The following is a 17,613-nucleotide window of genomic DNA, read 5'->3' on the forward strand; positions in this document are numbered from 1 at the left end:
GGCTTTGGCTCCCACTGCTTTCTACCACCAGGCACCTCTCACCCCAGCTCTCAGCAGGAAGAGTTTCTCAGGGTCCCAGCAAAGGGGATGCCTCACCAAAAGCTGCTCCACCACCCTGTCGCCTTACCCCCGCTGTCCACCCCCCCGGGGTGGGTTTCCAAAAGGTTCACCTACCCCAGCCCACTGCCGCCGGCCGGTCCTCAGAAGCGCTGATGCAGCTGGTAGGTGTGCAAGTTCCTGGCCGGGGCTTTGCACACCCACCCACACGCAGTCGGATCTGCCAGCGTGCACTTTTGCAGAGCTGGCCCCGGGAGCAGCTGCATGAGTCACCCTGCCCGCAGCCAGGCTCCGCGCCCCCAGAAACAGCCCCGGCCCCGCACCAGGTGCCTCACCACAACAGGGCCACCAGGAGACATTTCCAACCCCTCTATTTACTGTACGCAAGTTTGCTTGCGATTTAGAAGCGATTTTGGGGATGGTAGGAGAGATGTTAACCACGTAGCGTGCCTGCTCGGGCATCACCCCCCCCAACACACACGATGCACACAGCAGCCCTGCTGTTACTGCATCCCTGCACGCTCATCCTGCAGACCTCAGGGTTCACAGATGTCATGGCCACTGCCTGTACCTCGCAGGCAAGGACACACAGACAAGTGGAGCAACTAGGGATGCTGTGGCAGAGCCCAAAGCGCAGCTGGAGCCTGTCCCAGAGAGCTGCTCTGCTCCTCTGCCCTCTCCCAAGTCCCTGCTCCATCCCAGGAGGACCACAAGCAGGGAGATGTCCCCAGTGCCCAGCTCTCTCTGCAGCCCTCGGGGATGTGCACCACACTTCTGGCCGGTGCCGGACCAGTGGTGGATGCTTGCAGGGACCACAGGGAAAGCACGACTGCCCCGGTGATGGAGACGGATCTTTGGAAAGCAAGTGCATCCCGGAACGAAGCCTGGGAGATGCTGGGAAACAGCTGCAACAGAAGGAAGCGCCTGCTCTCGCTTGGGGCTTGGGCTCCAGGGAAATGAGCCATGTGTTTACACACAGCAATTATGTTTTCTGTGCTGCAATAAACTGCTCCCACCTCTTCTCCCACACCAGAATCCTGGCGATGTGAGGGTGCTTAGACACGTAAGGGAAAGGCGGGACTGGCCTCAGCTGACCCACGGGGGAAACAAAGTGATGCCCAGCACCAGGACCTACCTGCAAAGCTTTAGATCAACAGGGCATAACACGTGGCCCAAGATGCAAGAGACACGTATCTACCCTCCTCACAAAATACCACATCAGCTACGGGGTGTGTGCCTCTTCCACACAAAACCCCCTCCCATAACAGGGATTTCTCATTGGGATCATGGAGACAGGAGAGACCCAGCTAACACAGCACCCAGCTCTGCCAGCCCCGAAGATGCTCCAGCTGATGATGGGGAAATCAAGCCCCAGCAAACACAGCCCAGGCAAGAAACCCAGGAGCTGCACAGCCTGGTCTGGCTCCCCCCAAAGCAATAGGTGTTTCCACCACTACACACCTGACCCCATTAATGGGAACAGGCCAAGTCCACCTGGTGACCTGCCCCTTGGAAATATTCATCATGTGATGGAGAGCTCCCAACCAGAGCTTAATATTTTGGTCTCCATGAGCTATAAAATCTGCTGACCTTGGAGAACATCAGCATCGTGGTATTTGGAAGTCTTAAAAAAATTAAAACCAGGGGTGAAGATTTTTTGGGAGGGGGAGGGGGCATTAAGACAACTACAAAACACTCTACATCTGCTGCCAAGACTGTGACCCGGCCACTGCTGGTGAGCGGGAAGCTTCACCTTACCCAAATTTTTTTGTGATGCATTCCTGGGACAAAAATCACCAACCCAACTAATTGCAGGCAGCGTAATTGTGGGTAGAGGACTGCAGCCCCAGCTCCAGGCAGCCGGTCCCACCAGATGCCTGTTCTCCTGGGCACCAGCCCCGGCGGATGGCACAGCCAGGAACTGAGGATGCTGCAGGCCCCTGTGTACAATGCGATTAACGTGGAGAAAGAGCTGAGTGTGTTCAGCTGCTGCGTTTGCCATGTTTAGACAACTTAATGAGACAACCCAGAGGCAAATCACCATAGGCAGAACATGTGGCGAATCAAGAAGAATGACATAATTTGTCTTGCATTAACCGACTGTAATATACACGTCTCCAGAACGAAAGATCAGGAGGGGAAGCTATTCCGAGCACGTCATATCTTTGTACGTACACAAAGAAATGCCTCTGTCTTGAAAGCTGCCCAATTAACACTTGACACCCACTGTAATTGCTGATGCTCCTTCCTGCATTTATCAGATCATAGCAGCACCGTAATGAGCTGTCTGAAAGGCCACGCAGGCTGAGGTGAGAGCTGGCGGCGGCTTTGGGAAGACATATTACGCCCAGCAGAAGGTTCCCACCATGCTGGGGCTCACCCTGAAGGACAGACAGACACGGGGAGACAAGCTCCCACCTGTGGACCCAGCATAGAAGCCTGGCTGGGGAATTTAGGCAAACCTCAAACCCGACAGCTCCCAGCTCCCCTTGCAGCCGTAGGACCTTTGCTGAAGATTATCAGCAGCCCTGTTAAATCCTTTCCTTTAATCCTTTAATGATTGATCCTACAGAAGGAAACCACAGGGTTTATCCTAAATCTGAATAACCCCACCCCTGCCTGCAATCCCTGTTATTTAACATAAAGAAATGTATCAGGAAGCAAAGCCAGCCATTACTTCTGGTGAGATGCGTGAAGATCCCCGCTGGTGTTGCAGTCCCTCTGCAGCTCCCCACCAAGCAGCTAATGACCCCTTTCTGACTCGGTGCAGGCTCCTGAAATACTGCTACAGCACCAGGAGCAGCAGCGTTTGTGGAGGGACTGAAACCCTGAGGCTGAATTTTGCTCCCATTTACCATCAGAATCATTTTGCTCCAGCACAGCAGGTCCAGGTTTGGCACCATCATGGTCATGGGCAAACTGTGGGCACCCCAAGGGCAGAGGGACCCCCCTGGAGAGCACGGAAGTGCAGCTTGGATGGAGAGGTGAAGCCCATCACACGCTAGTCCTCCCTGTGCATTTTGGAGGTATTGAGGTGTCTCAAGAAGCGTGGCTGAACTGCAAAGACTGATCTGTGTCACTGTGGGGTCCATGGATGAAAAGGGGACCCGAGATGTGGCAGGCAGCAGCATCTGCCCCTAAAGAATCTCCCTCCCCATGGACAGGCACGCTCTTACCCCATCTCATGCTCCTCCAACAGGCCCGGAGCTAAAGATCCCTTCACCAACCACAAAAAGCTCACTGCAGACTACAAAAATCTCCCTTCTCACCTAAAAAGCACTGGGCTTCCAAAGCAAAACTCCAGCCCCTTGTTTTCCCTTTGAAGAAACTTAAAAGAGGCGTGGGAGGGGGAAGCGGGCAGGAGAGCAACTTCCCGGCCAAGCGAGCTCCCGTGGGGATGACGAATCGACCCTGGAGGCAGCGGAGCATCCGAAACCAGAGGAGGGAAAGTCTGGGATTTCGCGTGGGCTCCTCTTAAAGCGAAGTTTAAAAATGGAAGAGAAGGAAACACAAGAGTTATTTTGAGCAAGCGGATCTGAAATTAGGAGGCGGCATTTTCTTGGACGGGCTCCAGCCACGGCTCCATGCAGCACAAAGCTGCTGCAGCTGAACCGTGCTCCCGGGGTTATTTATAGCAGCCCGTAGGCAGCAGCGCTGGGGAGTGGAAGGGTTTCTATTTGGGACCAGGCATGTCCTGCATGGAGATAAGCAAAGCCCTGGGAGAGGCAGGAGAGCTGCGCACAGGGCGGCGCTGGGAAACAGTCCTGTCCCAGCAGCACAATGTCCCGGGGACAGGCAGAGCTGCACAGCAGAGAGGCAGGCTGGGGTCATAGCCTGCTTCAAACAAAATTCAGGAGAAGTGTGGCTGAAGTCAGCAGAAAACACGGAAAGCCTCAGGCGAGACACTTTTCTACACCGAGCAGAACGCAAACAGTCTGGGGGGATTAAAAGGTACAACCTCTGTGCCAAGATCTGCTGGGACCAAACCACGACCTGGCTGTGCTGGTTTCATGGGTGAAGTTCTCATTCCTACGACCGCAGGTACTAATTTTTTCCCCTTTAAACCTCAGCGTCGTCTCTCTGAGAGCAGAAGCACCCCAGCCATTTGCCACAAAGCAGGTGGGACAAGCCACGGTGCCGTGGGAAGGGAGTAATGCTCTTCCCATCCCAGCTCCTGCAGCTGGCAGGGATGGCCACCACCGGTGCCCCCAACCCAACTACAGGAGCCCAAGGATGCTTGTCCTCCCCTGGGCTCTCCTTGAACCCAAACGTCCCTGAGCATCAGGGGACATCAGTCAGCCTCAGTGGTATGTGCCAGGCTCTTCACCAGGCCCAGGGTGATGCTCTCCAAGGGTGCCCATGGGACGCAGATGTCCTGCAGGCTCCCTGTGCCTGGTTGGAGCCATCTCCCCACCTCACCAGCAGCGATGGAGCCCCATCCTCAAGGCTTGGGCCAGCGGGTAGATGCAGCAAGGGCTACGAATGACTAATCACAACTAGTAAGGAAACTGAGGAAATGGGTCACGTTGGAGCCGTGTGTCAATACCAGTCCCCGCCTATCTTGTGCGGAGCGTGACGAGCCAACTCATTTCAGTTGCTTGCCAGCCCCCGGCTTTGGCTAGTCCTTGCCAGCCAGTTTCTGTGGTTGACTCGCTCCTAACGCCGTCCACAGCCAAGGGGTGAACCCGCATCGTGGCTGGGTTTCCCCTCATCACGCTCTGCTGTCTGTGAGGTTACAGTGCCCTTCAAAGGCGCATTCGTTTTAAAGCAAGGTGCTAATGAGGCTTTGCCATTGCAAGCCACTGTTGAACACTTCACCTTTGCTAAACTGCTGAAAAGGTTGCCATTCTTTTAGAAATTAAAGTCTCAGCAGCAGAGCAGTTACAGGAAAGCTCTGGTCACCCACCCCAAGGAGCTGGAGCTGTGCTATAGGGTCTGCACTCCTCCCCCCAACTGATTTGGGTTCTCTGCACCTCTCACCCTTATTTCCAGGATCTGAAAACGCAGGACACAGCATTGCTTGGTCTGGGTTAGCTGTGGACAAAGCTTCTAAGTCAATGCACCTACCAGAAACCCTAGAACCTGAAGCAGATGTTAAAAATAGACATCAGGACCATTAAAAAAAAACACCACCACCACAAAAAAAACTTCCTTCAAATCCAAGAAAAAAAATGAAAGGATTCTCAGTGACTCCAGGCTAAATGTTTTCATTTTTTCTTTGGTTTTTTTCAGCTTTGATAATGTCTAACCTCTGACCTTTCCTCCTTTTCCTCTGGACTATCTGAAAGCCCATCGTGCAACACCAAGCCAAGATGAGGCAACCCCAGAATAAAAGTTCTCACAAACAACAGCAAAATGAACACAACCCTTTCAGCAGCCAAATAAGAAATGCCCTGACTACCACATACACTAGAATTTGAAAAAAAAAACAACAACAACAACCAAACAAAACTACCACCCTGCAGATTTAATGCTCGAAAGCAGTTTCACTGATAAGGTTTTATTTACTGCACCAGCTCGGTGCTGACGATGCAGGCCTGATTCTTCCCTTTCTAATGTAAATCAGGAGTTCATAGAAAATCAGAGTTATACAGACATAAAATCCCTGTGGGATCTGAGTCACACTCAGTGCCTTTGAGTAGTTAACGGCTAGATTATACTTTGCAATGCTAAAAGTGTTCATTTATTTATTCTCTTATTTATGGATGGGGCATTAATGCTTTATGAAGGTATTTGAGGAGGGTAAACGGATAGCTGGGAACAGGCTCTGCACAGACACAACAGCAGCAGGGGGTGGAAAGAGTTCAAAACAATCCTTTGAATTCCAATTTTACAGCATAATGCTGAATTTATAGATAGATGGCTGTGCCCTTTTGAAGGAACAGGCACTGAGACAGAAAACGAATTAAAATTTAATCTTATTGATTTCCACCAACTCAATCCCGAGAGCGAGACAGACGCCGCTGCCGGCTCCCACTGCCTGTGCTGCATCAAACCCAGTTTTTCGGAGGGCTGACAGCAGAGCAGGGACGGGCTCGTGTGGCCACGAGCTGTGGGGGGCCTGGTCCCAGCCCTCGTCACGCTGCGGTGGGTGGCAGCACACGGCATCCCCTCCCCGGCACGGCGGCGGAGGGCGAAGTCACACCGTGTCCTGACGCGACCTCTCCCTCTCCCATAAATGAGCTCAATGTTTTAGAGGAAAGCTGACGTGTGCGTGTGTGCAGGGACGGGTCTGACACAAGGACGGAGGCTGATTTTTTGATCTGCTGGTCTCCAAGCAGGAATCCTGCCTGGCGCTGAGGCACGGCGGGTCTCAGAGAGCCCGAGACCACCCGGATCTGGCTTGCGGAGAGCTGGTGATGGGTGTGCATGGGCTCCACATCACCACGATGGCTGGAGAGAAGGCAGGAGCACGCCTGTGTGCAGGGTAGCTGATGGAGATTTTGGACATGCAGAGGACTTGGAGGAGGATTCACCCAAAGTCACACGCCGGTGGGCTGCTGGCATGGCCAGGGCTGCCACGGTGCAGCATCCTCCGGGACACGCTAACGAGGAGACCTCAGCCAGCCCAGCACCCCAGGAAAGGCACAGAGAGCAATTCGGAGCCACACCAACGCTGCCCTCCTCCCCGTGCTTAGCAAGAGACCTGGAAATTTCCATTCAAAGCACAAAAAAAAACCATCTCGGAGCTCAGGTACGCTCAACCAATTTCAGGGGAAGACGGATGTGAGGAATCCCGCCAAGGGCCCAGCGGAATGAAGCCGCAGCTAAAAATACACACAGAGCATCTGCCCTGGTTGTGGGGATTTGAGGTGAAGGCAGCGAAATTCCCTCAATACAGAGATGCAAATGCATCCCAGAGGGGCAAATTAAAGCCCGCTAGGAGGCTGTGCCACACAGCCACCACCTTAGAGGTGTCAGACCCAGCAGGGATCAGCTTTTTCCCCCCCAGGGGAGACACTAAAGGTCACTCACACAGTTTAATACAGGAGATCCCCAACGCCTGCACCGCTGTCAGCCTCCAACAGCCATGCCCGTCACAACCCGAACTCCCCAGGGAGCTCCACACCATCCTGACAGCACCCAGCTCCCAGAGCGGGGTGATGAGGACTGGCACAGGCACCCCATCCCGCATCCTGCAGCCAAAAAAAGTCCTCAGAGCCCCCCCAGTTGCACTTTCTAAACAATCTTGGCCATTTCAGCACCCACCACAGTTTTCAAACACCTCTTCAAGGACTAAACGCACTTTTGAAAATAGGACTCAGATGCTTCTGAAAATGCTACCCACTGTTTATTCTCAGTTTAGTCTACGGATAGCACCAAAAACATTAACTTCCATTCTCATACATCCTTTCAGAAATGGTATGGTTTGCGCTCCCTGTCGAAATCCTGGCTTAGAAACATGCATGTGTGTTTTTCTGTGTTATACCGCAGACACCTCCCAAAAGGTACTTTTTTGGGTTCATCTTCACAGCTCATCTTTGGAAACAAGACACAGTGGCCCCAGTCAGCGTATACCCAGGGCAGGAGGCTCCGGGATCTCAATGATCACAAAAATCAACTGCATCTCCATAGAACAAGTCTCTGAAAAACCTTCCCAAATGCAACCACAGAGCTTCTCTCTGTTCTTCCTCGGCAGGATCTGTACAGTCAACCTTTTTTTTTCTGGAAATCAATTACTTGTCCATCAGAGTGTAGCAAGAGGGGATTACAGGTCACGTTTTCCACAATTATCCTCTCTGACACCACGGAATTTTTCAAATCATTTGTGTTAAATAGGTCACATGGGTTTTCCCTCTTGTGACAAGGCGTTTAGCATGAGAAAACCCGAATTACCGGGATCTCAATAATCACAGATATCAACTGCCTCTCCATAGAACAAGTCTCTGAAAAGCCTTCCCAAATGCAACCACAGAGCTTCTCTCTGTTCTTCCCCGGCAGGATCTGTACAGTCAACCTTTTTTTTTCTGGAAATCAATTACTTGTCCATCAGAGTGTAGCAAGAGGGGATTACAGGTCACGTTTTCCACAATTATCCTCTCTGACACCACGGAATTTTTCAAATCATTTGTGTTAAATAGGTCACATGGGTTTTCCCTCTTGTGACAAGGCGTTTAGCATGAGAAAACCCGAATTCTGAGAAAATCTGATATAGGCCAGCACCAACCTGCATCCTGACCCCTCATCCATACCTGGTGCGGTGATGAGAAAAATATATAGACTTCCCTGATGAACCATAAGCTAAAATTAGAAACCATTCACCCCTGCAAAGCCACAGCTATCGCCAAAAGGAAAGTAGGTCACAGAATTGCTGGCTAACTTGATTTTCCGGCGTTTCTTGCTGCTCTGTCCTCACGTAACCTCCCCTCTCCCATGGCCCGTTTTTGGTGCCTCCTTTGTTCAGGGTACAAGTGCCCGCAGTGTGTCACTCCAGCACAGCCTGGCAGCAGCGGTGGGAACGGGCAGGGTGGCACCCGCCTGCTCGGTGAAACACAGACCCCTGGTTCATGAAAAACTAACCCAGAGCCAGGCGACAGCCCCTCCGCAACGCGCGCTGTCTCCCACCTGCTCTGGCGTCGGCACAAGCCCTGGCTTTCTCCCCCTTCCACAATATTGCTCTTTAAAGATCATTTCAGGCTTTGCCAGCTCTTCTGGGGTGCTCTGCTCTCCCGCCTCTTCCCGAGGCCTGAATATCCTCTTTTTATTTGCATTTCTTACGGCGCTGCCTCCCTGGAGCAAGCCGCAAGCTGAGCCATGAGAGTCAATCAGGCTTTTCCTCCCTTTGCATCCAGGCTGGAGCCCTGGCTCCGCCGCTACACCCGCTTTTCCTGCGAGCAGACCTCCAGGCATCCAACTTCACTGCTTTTCCGCAGCACAGAAGAGGCAGAAAGGCTTAAAATTTGGCTCAGCGACTCCGCCTGCTCTTGATCAATATGTCTCTGTCTGGCTCACAGCCTCTTGCTCCTACCAACTCACCTTGCAATTAAGCGTTAAGCCGCAGCAGCGCCGCATCTGACAGACAGATGGGTAGGCTCGGATGCTCTGCTGCCACCAAACCCACCCAAAGCAACCTGACATCCAACCACCAGCCACTCTTCCACCCACAATCCTCATTGAGGCTGCTCCCACATCCTTTCCTCTTCCAGTTTTCCTCCTCCTGGCACCAAGGGGAAAAGCAGCCATCACCAAAAGGCATCTCAAGTGTGTCCAATGGAGGCGAGAGGCTGAAATCTGAGCTTGAAGATGCCGTTTAGAAGGACAATTGCATCCTGGATCCCACCTTTGTTACGGAGCCACAGCAAAGCTCAGCACACCCTTGCCCTTGCAGCCCACAGCTCGGCATCTCCGTGTGATGGTACTTAAAAGGGTCCTTTCACCACCTGGCCTCAGGCACTACAATCGGCCAGCAAGGCTCTGTCGACTCTCTGAACAGACCATGTCTTCTTCAAAGGAGGAACTTCCCTCCAGCCTGCTATGGTTTCTATCAAGCAAGAGGGAAGGGGTGTTTGGTTTGAGTCTCCTACCCACAGACAGGCTCGCTTACACGCTACCCGCAAGGGGACTTTACAAGAAGAGGGGAAGAATCATCATTTGCCCATCCCAGGGATCACGCAGAGACAAACGGAGCCAGATTTGAAATTACGTGGACATTTGGTGTCAGATGTGGCCTTCCCTTGCTGAGCACCCACCTGGAAGGAGAGGACCCTATCACGAAAGTTAATAGCACAGCACTCCTGGCGTCGAGCATCAGCGTAACTCGGACTAAAGCCAGGCCTGGTGACAAATGGATGTCCCTGTACGTGACAGTGTTCCAGGTACTATGGACACACACTTTGAAGGAGAAATGTAGAACTCCACCCTTGCTCTCCTCACCCTTTGTCACCACCCACAGGACAGGGCAGCAACACCAAGGGACTGTCCTGAGCCATGGCAAAGACTTTGAGAGTAGACCATGCCTGTTGTGGAGGAGGCTGTGGGAGATTCAGAGAGACAGGAGTGAAAGGGTGGCCCTGCTACCGGGGTGGGCAGAGACAAGAGGTGACAAAGCAGGACAAGGGCCTGGTGGGACACTCCGTCCTGGGCCAGATCCTGCTAACAGGGACTGCTATGATTGAGGTCTTTGAGGATGCAAAGGAAGATCACCTTTCCTCAGTGCCATCCTTCCCCTCATAACATGGTCCAGGTACACCAGAGTGTCCAGGGAGGGTGGCGCCCAAGGAAATAAAAATGTTTGTGACCCGTTTTTTTGAACCTAACCCTTGCACAGGAGGTGTAAGCCATTTAGCCCAAGACCCTGGAGAGGGCACTTGGTGGTGCCACGGAGAGAAGAGCCTTAGGGAACACTCGGCACCTGCCCCCAAAGCCCAGTGTCTGCAAAGCTCCCACCAGCCTGTGCTCGCTCACGCTCCAAACACACCGACCTCAGTCCTCACCCACTCACACAACAGACCGTGCCAGCATTGGGTTTCCTAGTGCTCATGGGGAGCAGCAGATGGAAAAAGGAAAACCAGGAAAATTGCACTGCCTGGGAGTGCAGGGTACGTGATTATTTTTTTTCTCCCTTCTTTTTAGGAGCCAGGCACCTGGATTTCTGCAGCTCCCAGTGAAATCGCAGGCCTCGCAATTCAAAATAATTAGTGACTGGTAGTTTTCCTTTTATGCAAAATCATCCTTTTTATCCAACACCTAAATGAAAATGAATATGCTTGATTATCTACCAAAGGGACCAATTTCCTAGCATCGCTCCAAAGCACACAGCAAACCTCATGTCTCCTCAGGCTGCTATTACAGGCAGAGGCTGAGTGCAACAAATGAGCGGTCAAGGCAGAGACCCAGAGCCAGGGATGCCAGCGTGACCTTTGCTAATGCTATTTACAGCGACAAATATCCACAAATCCAGCCACAGCTGCATCCACGTCCTTCCTGCTCCAGCCTGGGGAGCTGAGGGGCAGCCAGGAGAGCTTGCAGCTGGCCTGCCAGCACTGGAGCATCACAGATATCCCCCTCCATCCACGCAGCCCACCCCAAAGCTCATCCTTGGAGGCAGCTTTTGACTTGGTTCCCCTCCCAGGGGAGAGGATGAAAGAAGCTATTTAACAGACAGGGCTCTGAAGCGTCTCCTGAACGCTTCAAATCTAAGGCTGATTGCAGGAACCCCCCAAGCAGGTTCTTCAGAAGACGTCTGTGCTCAATCCACACGGCAGAGCCAGCTCTTCAGTCCCTGAGGGGGCTCCATCCATCCACCCCCAACGGACTCACCCAGGGGAATCCCCCACCTACCCCTTACCAACCTCCCCGTCCCCAACCGGGGTGACACAGCACCATCGCACGTTTGTGCTTCCATCGTTTCCAGACTCACCCTGTTCTCGTCGTAGATGATCTGCACCAAGCTGCGATGTTTGGACTCGATAGGAGGCGGGGAGATGGGTTTTTCAGGCTCTGGTGGTTTGGCTGCTTCTTCCTCCAACTGTTGCTGTGGAAGGAGAGGGGGGAGGAGGAGGAGGGTGAGTCACAGCGAGAAACGCAAGCCGTCCCCATCCACACGAGACTCTCTACAGTGCTGCGACCGAGGCAGAAACCGCCATAGCAGAAGGCTTCCTGCAAGAGACAGGCAGGCTTGGGCCATGGGGACGGGGAGAGGGAGGAGAGCTGGGGAGCATCCCCTGCCATGCATCTCCTGCCCCAGGCACCCGGCCCTGTGCTGGTGGGTCAGTGCTTTTTAGGCACGGAGGATGAGGACAAGCCTCCTAGAGAGGGCTCGAGGCTAGAAATAACAATTTTACAGGAAACCCTTAAAAGGAACCACAGCTCCAGCCTGGCTCCTGGCTGCTACCTGCCTCTGGAGCTGCCACCCGCTGCTGGGAGTGGTGGAGGAGCGAGGGGTGAGCAGCAAGGCTCATCTCCACCTTCAGCATCATCCTGGGATGCTGTGGTTGGAGGAGACACCTCGAGATGACTGTTCTCAATGAAATGACTTGTGCACCGGCCACCCCTGCACCAGGCAGGCAGATGTGACAGCAAGTACAGCAGAGCAGGCAGTAACACTGTGAATCCTGACATCTCCAGTCAGAGTCGGCCCGAGGGGACATGTGGCAGCCCTCCTGGCCAAGGTGAGAGATGCAAAGTGCTCAAGTGGGCAAGCAACAGCTACAGGACTCCTTGCAGAGGACAGCGTGGGCCACAAAGATACCATTTGGTGAACCTTCATAGAGAGCTCAAGTGCTCAGGTTGCAAATGGCTGCAGCATGAAGACCCCACATGGCTCAGGCTGTCCCGACAGGCACGGGAAGAGCTGTGAGGACACCGGCACAGCATGACCTGCCTCCCCGCTGTCAGCCACCCCACTCCCCTGGAAGGAGGCTTTGAGACTCATGCCTCTCCTCTCTTCACACAGGACAAGCTATCCTGAGCAGAAACCAAGTCCAGGATTCAGAAAGCCCAGTAGGGGTGAACAGTCACCACCCAGGTGACCCATCCTCAGAGACAATAGTGCTGAGAAGCTTGTTTTGTTGGCTCTTCTGCTTTCTTTCTGTCTTTACTGCATTGCTACAGCTCCTCCTTTCATGGTATCCAGGCTTTGAGGCGCAGCAGCTGCGTGCAAAAACACACCACGCCGTCCCCTCCAGCACCACGTGTCTCAGGTGCTGGGACAACACAACCCCAAGGTGTGTCTCTCATCCCAAGCTTCATTCCCACTCACAGCAGAAACATCCAGGAACCCAAGAGCTGCTCCACAACCATGGCCACCATGACCCCACCACACATGCAGTAAAATGCACCCAGCCCCAGAGTTGGCTTGAATGCCAGCTACCCCCGTGGGAGATGGAAAGCAGAAGGGAGCACGTCCACACATGCACTTGGAGATCATTGATCTTTTAATGAATTCCTACCCATCTGCGAGCCCCTCAGGCCATGGCAAACTTTAATTATAAAGCAGCAGATCTAAGAAAGCACTTTTGAGTATCACCATGGTCAGTGGGCACAGCTGACATATGACCCGCGCCTATGGCTCCCCTGAGGGGTGTGAGGCAGGAGAAGACATCCAAGCCCTTCCACTAAGTTTGAGGAACTGCTGAGCCAAAAGAGGAAATAACAGATTTCTCCAGGCTCCTCCTGGGGCCACCGGCTCCTGCGAGGAGGGAGGGCTCACGCCGCGTACGGCAGCTGCGGGGCAGCACAGGCACGGGAGAGGGAGCAACTGGCAAAAAACGCCTATGATGTTTTCACTGCTTGGCTCCGCATCTCCAAATCTTTGTATTTCTTTCCTGCAGTTAAAGCATCCCCTGTTAAAGCAAGGCAAAAACAAAGTGAGTCTCTTACTAGGAAGAAAATGCACCTGGGATTGAGTGCAATCGGCTTGCACCAGAGGTGAGCGCACCACCGTCCTACCAGAGACAGTGATGTCTGGTGGTCCCAGAAGAAGGTGGGCACCTATTCCTCCCTTCAGATCATCTCTGCTCCTGTTGATGACACCTTTTGTAATTCTAAGGCTGCAGGATGAAGCCCAAGGAAACACTTAAGACAGGTCTACTGGCTTGGCTGAGAAAATGCACACCCCTTAAATTAAATGTATTTCAATGGATGAAGCAATGGATGAACGTATTTCAATGGAGTCCTGTGCTATGGACTCCACTCGTGCCCCACCTCCCCACAGGCAGAGGTCTTTTCATATACAGGAAAAAGCAGCAGCATAGGGAACAGTGAGATACAGCCAAAAAAGAGCCACCATCACCAGCCAGATGGCTGAGCACCATCCTGGCCAGGGAGCAGGCTCTGGCAGAGTCAGGAGAGCCAGGGCTCCACACATTGCCATCAGTGTGCCCATCTCAGGATGTTAACCTAGAGGTCACTCCAGCCACACACGAGGATGGCCAGGAAACAGCCAGCTTGGACCATCTACACCCTACAAGAGGGAGAACCTTTCCCAGGACCACAGGGATCCATCCCTTCCTGCCCACAAAGGGCTGTGTCACCACAAGCACACACCTGAGGCTCCAACCACACATACAACAGCCCGAAAGCTCCCTTCTCTTCTCAGCCACGGCTCTCTCAGGTGGCCCAAGTCACAGCACCCTGCCAAGGGGACAAGAGCTCTTTGAGAAGCCACGGCTGAAACCACAGGCTGCAAAGCAGTTCTCAGCATCAGCCCCGGCACAGAAGCAGCACTTCCAGGCACCTGCCCACTCTGGCTCAGCATCCTCAGACCAGCAAAGGCACAACATCACACACCCACGTGATAGACTCCAGAAACTCCAAAGAAAGAGCCACACAAGGGATCAGTCAAATCCTTTCCTTCTCTTGGGGAAAATATTTGGGGGAGGTGGGAGGAGGGAAGGGAAGTTATGTCAGAAACTTGGCTACATTGTTCTGGAAAGCCACAAAAACCCTACGAAGAGGTCGGGTGTGTTGTAAGTGATTTCAGACAAGAGGATTTGATGGTGTATCAGGAAATGAAAGTTTGCCAGTAAGTGGAGGCTCATTAAAAGCAGCTCGTTAAAAGAAAAAAAAAATACAAATCTAATTATAGCTGAAATACAGTAGAGAATTAAACTCTCCTCTCTGTGGTCTAACACTGTGTGGGTATTACAGGGCCCGGTGTGAGAGGCAGGGACGTGGCAGGGTGGGCAGACAGCACACCTGACCACAGCAGGTTCAGCTTCCCCTGGGAGCTGTGGGAAATGGCAAAGCAAAATAGGTCAGGGTTCCCAGACACGGACGAAATGGATTTCTTAAAGGTCTGCCACAAAAGCTAGACTGGGACTGTGACCTTTACAGGGAGAGAAGCAGGATGAGAGATGAGTCTTGACAGCTCCACACTCTCTCCCTCCCTGCTCCCAGCGGCGGCTGCCTGAGAGTCCCCTCCTCTCCCCGGATGAAAGCCAGAGTGGTGATGTTGAAGGGATGCAAGATGCCATCGTTAGCCACAGCCCTGGCTCCTACAGCATCCCCAGGCCAACCCATTTCCAAGGGAAGGAGGTGCCCTCTCCAGGTAAGAGTCCCTTTGGTTGGACCACATGCTGCAGAGGGGTCACCAGAGCCCACAGCACTGCCAGGAAGATGGGTGACATTTCAGGAAGACCCCATCCCCATACACACCATCCCCCGTGCTGAAGGGACCTGCCTGATGAAGCCAAGGTCATTACACACGCACCCAGCTGCCACCCTGCCCTGCGTTAGGCACCCATCACCTGGGTACCATGATGCTTCACCTCCCTGGGGGAGACGAGAGGGCTTCCAGCCCCACGGCATCTCTGAAAACCACCTTCAAAGAGCCAAGAGAAGAACAGAGGAAACCAAGACAGGAGATAGATGGAAGGGGGAAACCCTAGAGCTCTTCCACCCAGCCAGCTCCACCTCCATCACCAGGTGGGAGTGTTGTACTCCCGGAGAGCCCTTCGCCGAGCTCGGCGCCCGGGGAGGCTCAGGCATCGCTGCGGAGAACAGCCCAGCAGTTTATTTCTCCTTCAGATCCCCGGTACCGCTGCCAGGAATAAATGCATAAGGATTATCCTTCCCTGTCAGGAAGAGGGGGAGAGAAGACTCAGCGAGAGATTTAAGCGCATATGGCGCATGAATGAGCGGGGGATGGCTGATGGAGGTGGCCTTCTGCCAGGGGTGCGCAGAGTTTGGGGAAGGTTTCTCAGCTCGCTGAAGACGTTTGCTTCTTGCAGAGCCATCCTTGCCATTTCTGGAACAACCGGAGTAAAAAAGAAAAAAAAAGAGAGAGATGATGGATTGGGGCTGTTTGGGGTTCTTCTTGCACAGCCTTTCCATACAAATGTATTTAATTACCCTGAGAAGGCCTCCCAAAGACAGAGGGGAAAAGCATTAGGATACTCCGGCTGCAGGCAATTTCTCCCCTGCTCCGCCGCCCGTTCCTGCAGGAGCAGTATCTATTTCAGGCTGATTGCTTTCCCTCGCTCGTTCTTTCTCCTGCACTGACAGCTCAGATGCACAGATGGACAAAACGTTCCTGGAGCATCTCAAGACAGGACACGTCCCCCCCCAAATGCTTCCTTCCCAGATGTGCCAGATCTACTGGAGGACTGGGCTGGGGAAGGATCCTGCTGGAGGGGAAAGGAGGCCACATTGGGGCAAGGGGGATTTGCTACCAAACAACTTTGCCACCATGTGCCAAAAAAAAAAAATTAAAAAAAAAAGAAGAGGGGAGGGGATGCTTTTCCTGCCAACAGCTACTTTCACCTTCTTCCCCACTCAGCAGAGCATTTTTGTGGGGAGGAAGAATCATAAAACGCGTTCAGAGGGAAGAAATAAAGCAACCAAGCAGCCAACAATAAAAAAAAAAAAAAATACATTTCCTTACGGAAGGACAGCTTGATTTTAACAGCAAGGAACATATGCTGTTCCCGTCAGCTTCAATAGCAGCTCCTCAGCATCTCTGAGAAACGTCAGGCAGCGGATCGGTGGAGCTGTCAGTCCTCCCGCCTGCCGCCAGCGGGACCTTCACCACTCCGCCAGGCACACAGCCCACTCGGGAAGCCCCTCTCCAGAGTGGGAGATGACCACGGCTTGCATCTCCTTCTTCAAATGGGAGTTAAGCACACGGACCAGCAGCCAGACTGCCAGGCGTGAGAGGACACCAACATTTCGCCTGAGCTACCTAAGGAAGGAGAAGGGAAGGTCTGGCTTCACCCAGCTCCCACCAAAGCCAGCAAGAGGAACCTCTGTGGTTTCCATTGCTCCAGATGTTCCTCTGGCCCCTGTGAGCCAGCACACAGGGCTGGTTCCTCGCACAGCTGCTCCTGTCCCTCCTTGGCTCCCTCTCCCTAAGCACTCCGATACCTCTGCAGATAAAGAGCAACACATGAAAAAAAAAAAAAAAAGGTCCTTTGCATTAATCAAACTATATTGTTTGAAAACAAAACCAAAACATCCTGTTTTATCTTGCAGGAAAGAAAGGGACAGTATCTAGTATGGGAAAATAGAGATTTGGCAGAGAGGAAGATCAAGTGCATGCTCATCCTCAAGGAGCATTGGCCCTGTTCTGCAGCCCAAGTAAAGGTTTCGCTCCGTTCCCAAATTCCTACTGCACAGTCCTCGGGAGAGGCCCCTCCTCCCAGGCAGTTTGGGATTAGCAGCCATCAGGGAGTTCAGAAACTGGCCCAAATCAAAGGAAATAAAACCACCGGTAAGAGAGAGGCAGAGAGAAGAGATTTGCTTTAGGAAGTGAAAGCCTTTAAGTCTGTGGGTATTTTCGCAGACATCCCCCAAGGTTTTGTCATATTAATCTCTTAATGGGTTTATGGTAATTGTATACATGGCAACATCAAGCAGGCGATCCTTCTGCTGGGGAGTGCTCTTGTGCAGGGGTAAAGCACTAACTGAGAAGATCATATTCAAATCCCTGGCTCAGGCACAGCCCTGACTGGAGTCGGACCAGACGCTGCCCACGGCTGCAGGGCTGGAAAGCCCCGGAGAAGGGGGCTGGATGCACAGGGGGGGCCTTTAGGACATTGCAGTGATGTTTTCAACAGCCCAGGGCTACAATAGTGACAGCAACAGCACTGGGGAGAAGCAGGAGAGGGGGAGAACAAG

General features: G+C 52.9%; 1 protein-coding gene across 8 annotated transcripts in view; it reads right to left on the reverse strand.

The window, feature by feature from the left end:
* The window catches only part of NCOR2 (nuclear receptor corepressor 2), a 202,309-nt gene that overhangs the window by 136,876 nt on the left and 47,820 nt on the right, over positions 1 to 17,613 (reverse strand). For all 8 annotated transcript variants that reach the window (XM_014963218.1, XM_014963250.1, XM_014963209.1 and 5 more), the window contains exon 5: positions 11,417 to 11,530. In XM_014963218.1, the coding sequence (XP_014818704.1) occupies positions 11,417 to 11,530 (114 nt within the window). The remainder of the gene's footprint in view (positions 1 to 11,416; positions 11,531 to 17,613) is intronic.

The sequence above is a fragment of the Calidris pugnax genome, unplaced genomic scaffold (assembly GCF_001431845.1).
Source record: "Calidris pugnax isolate Ruff unplaced genomic scaffold, ASM143184v1 scaffold32, whole genome shotgun sequence".
In the NCBI taxonomy this organism is placed as follows: Eukaryota; Metazoa; Chordata; class Aves; order Charadriiformes; family Scolopacidae; genus Calidris; species Calidris pugnax.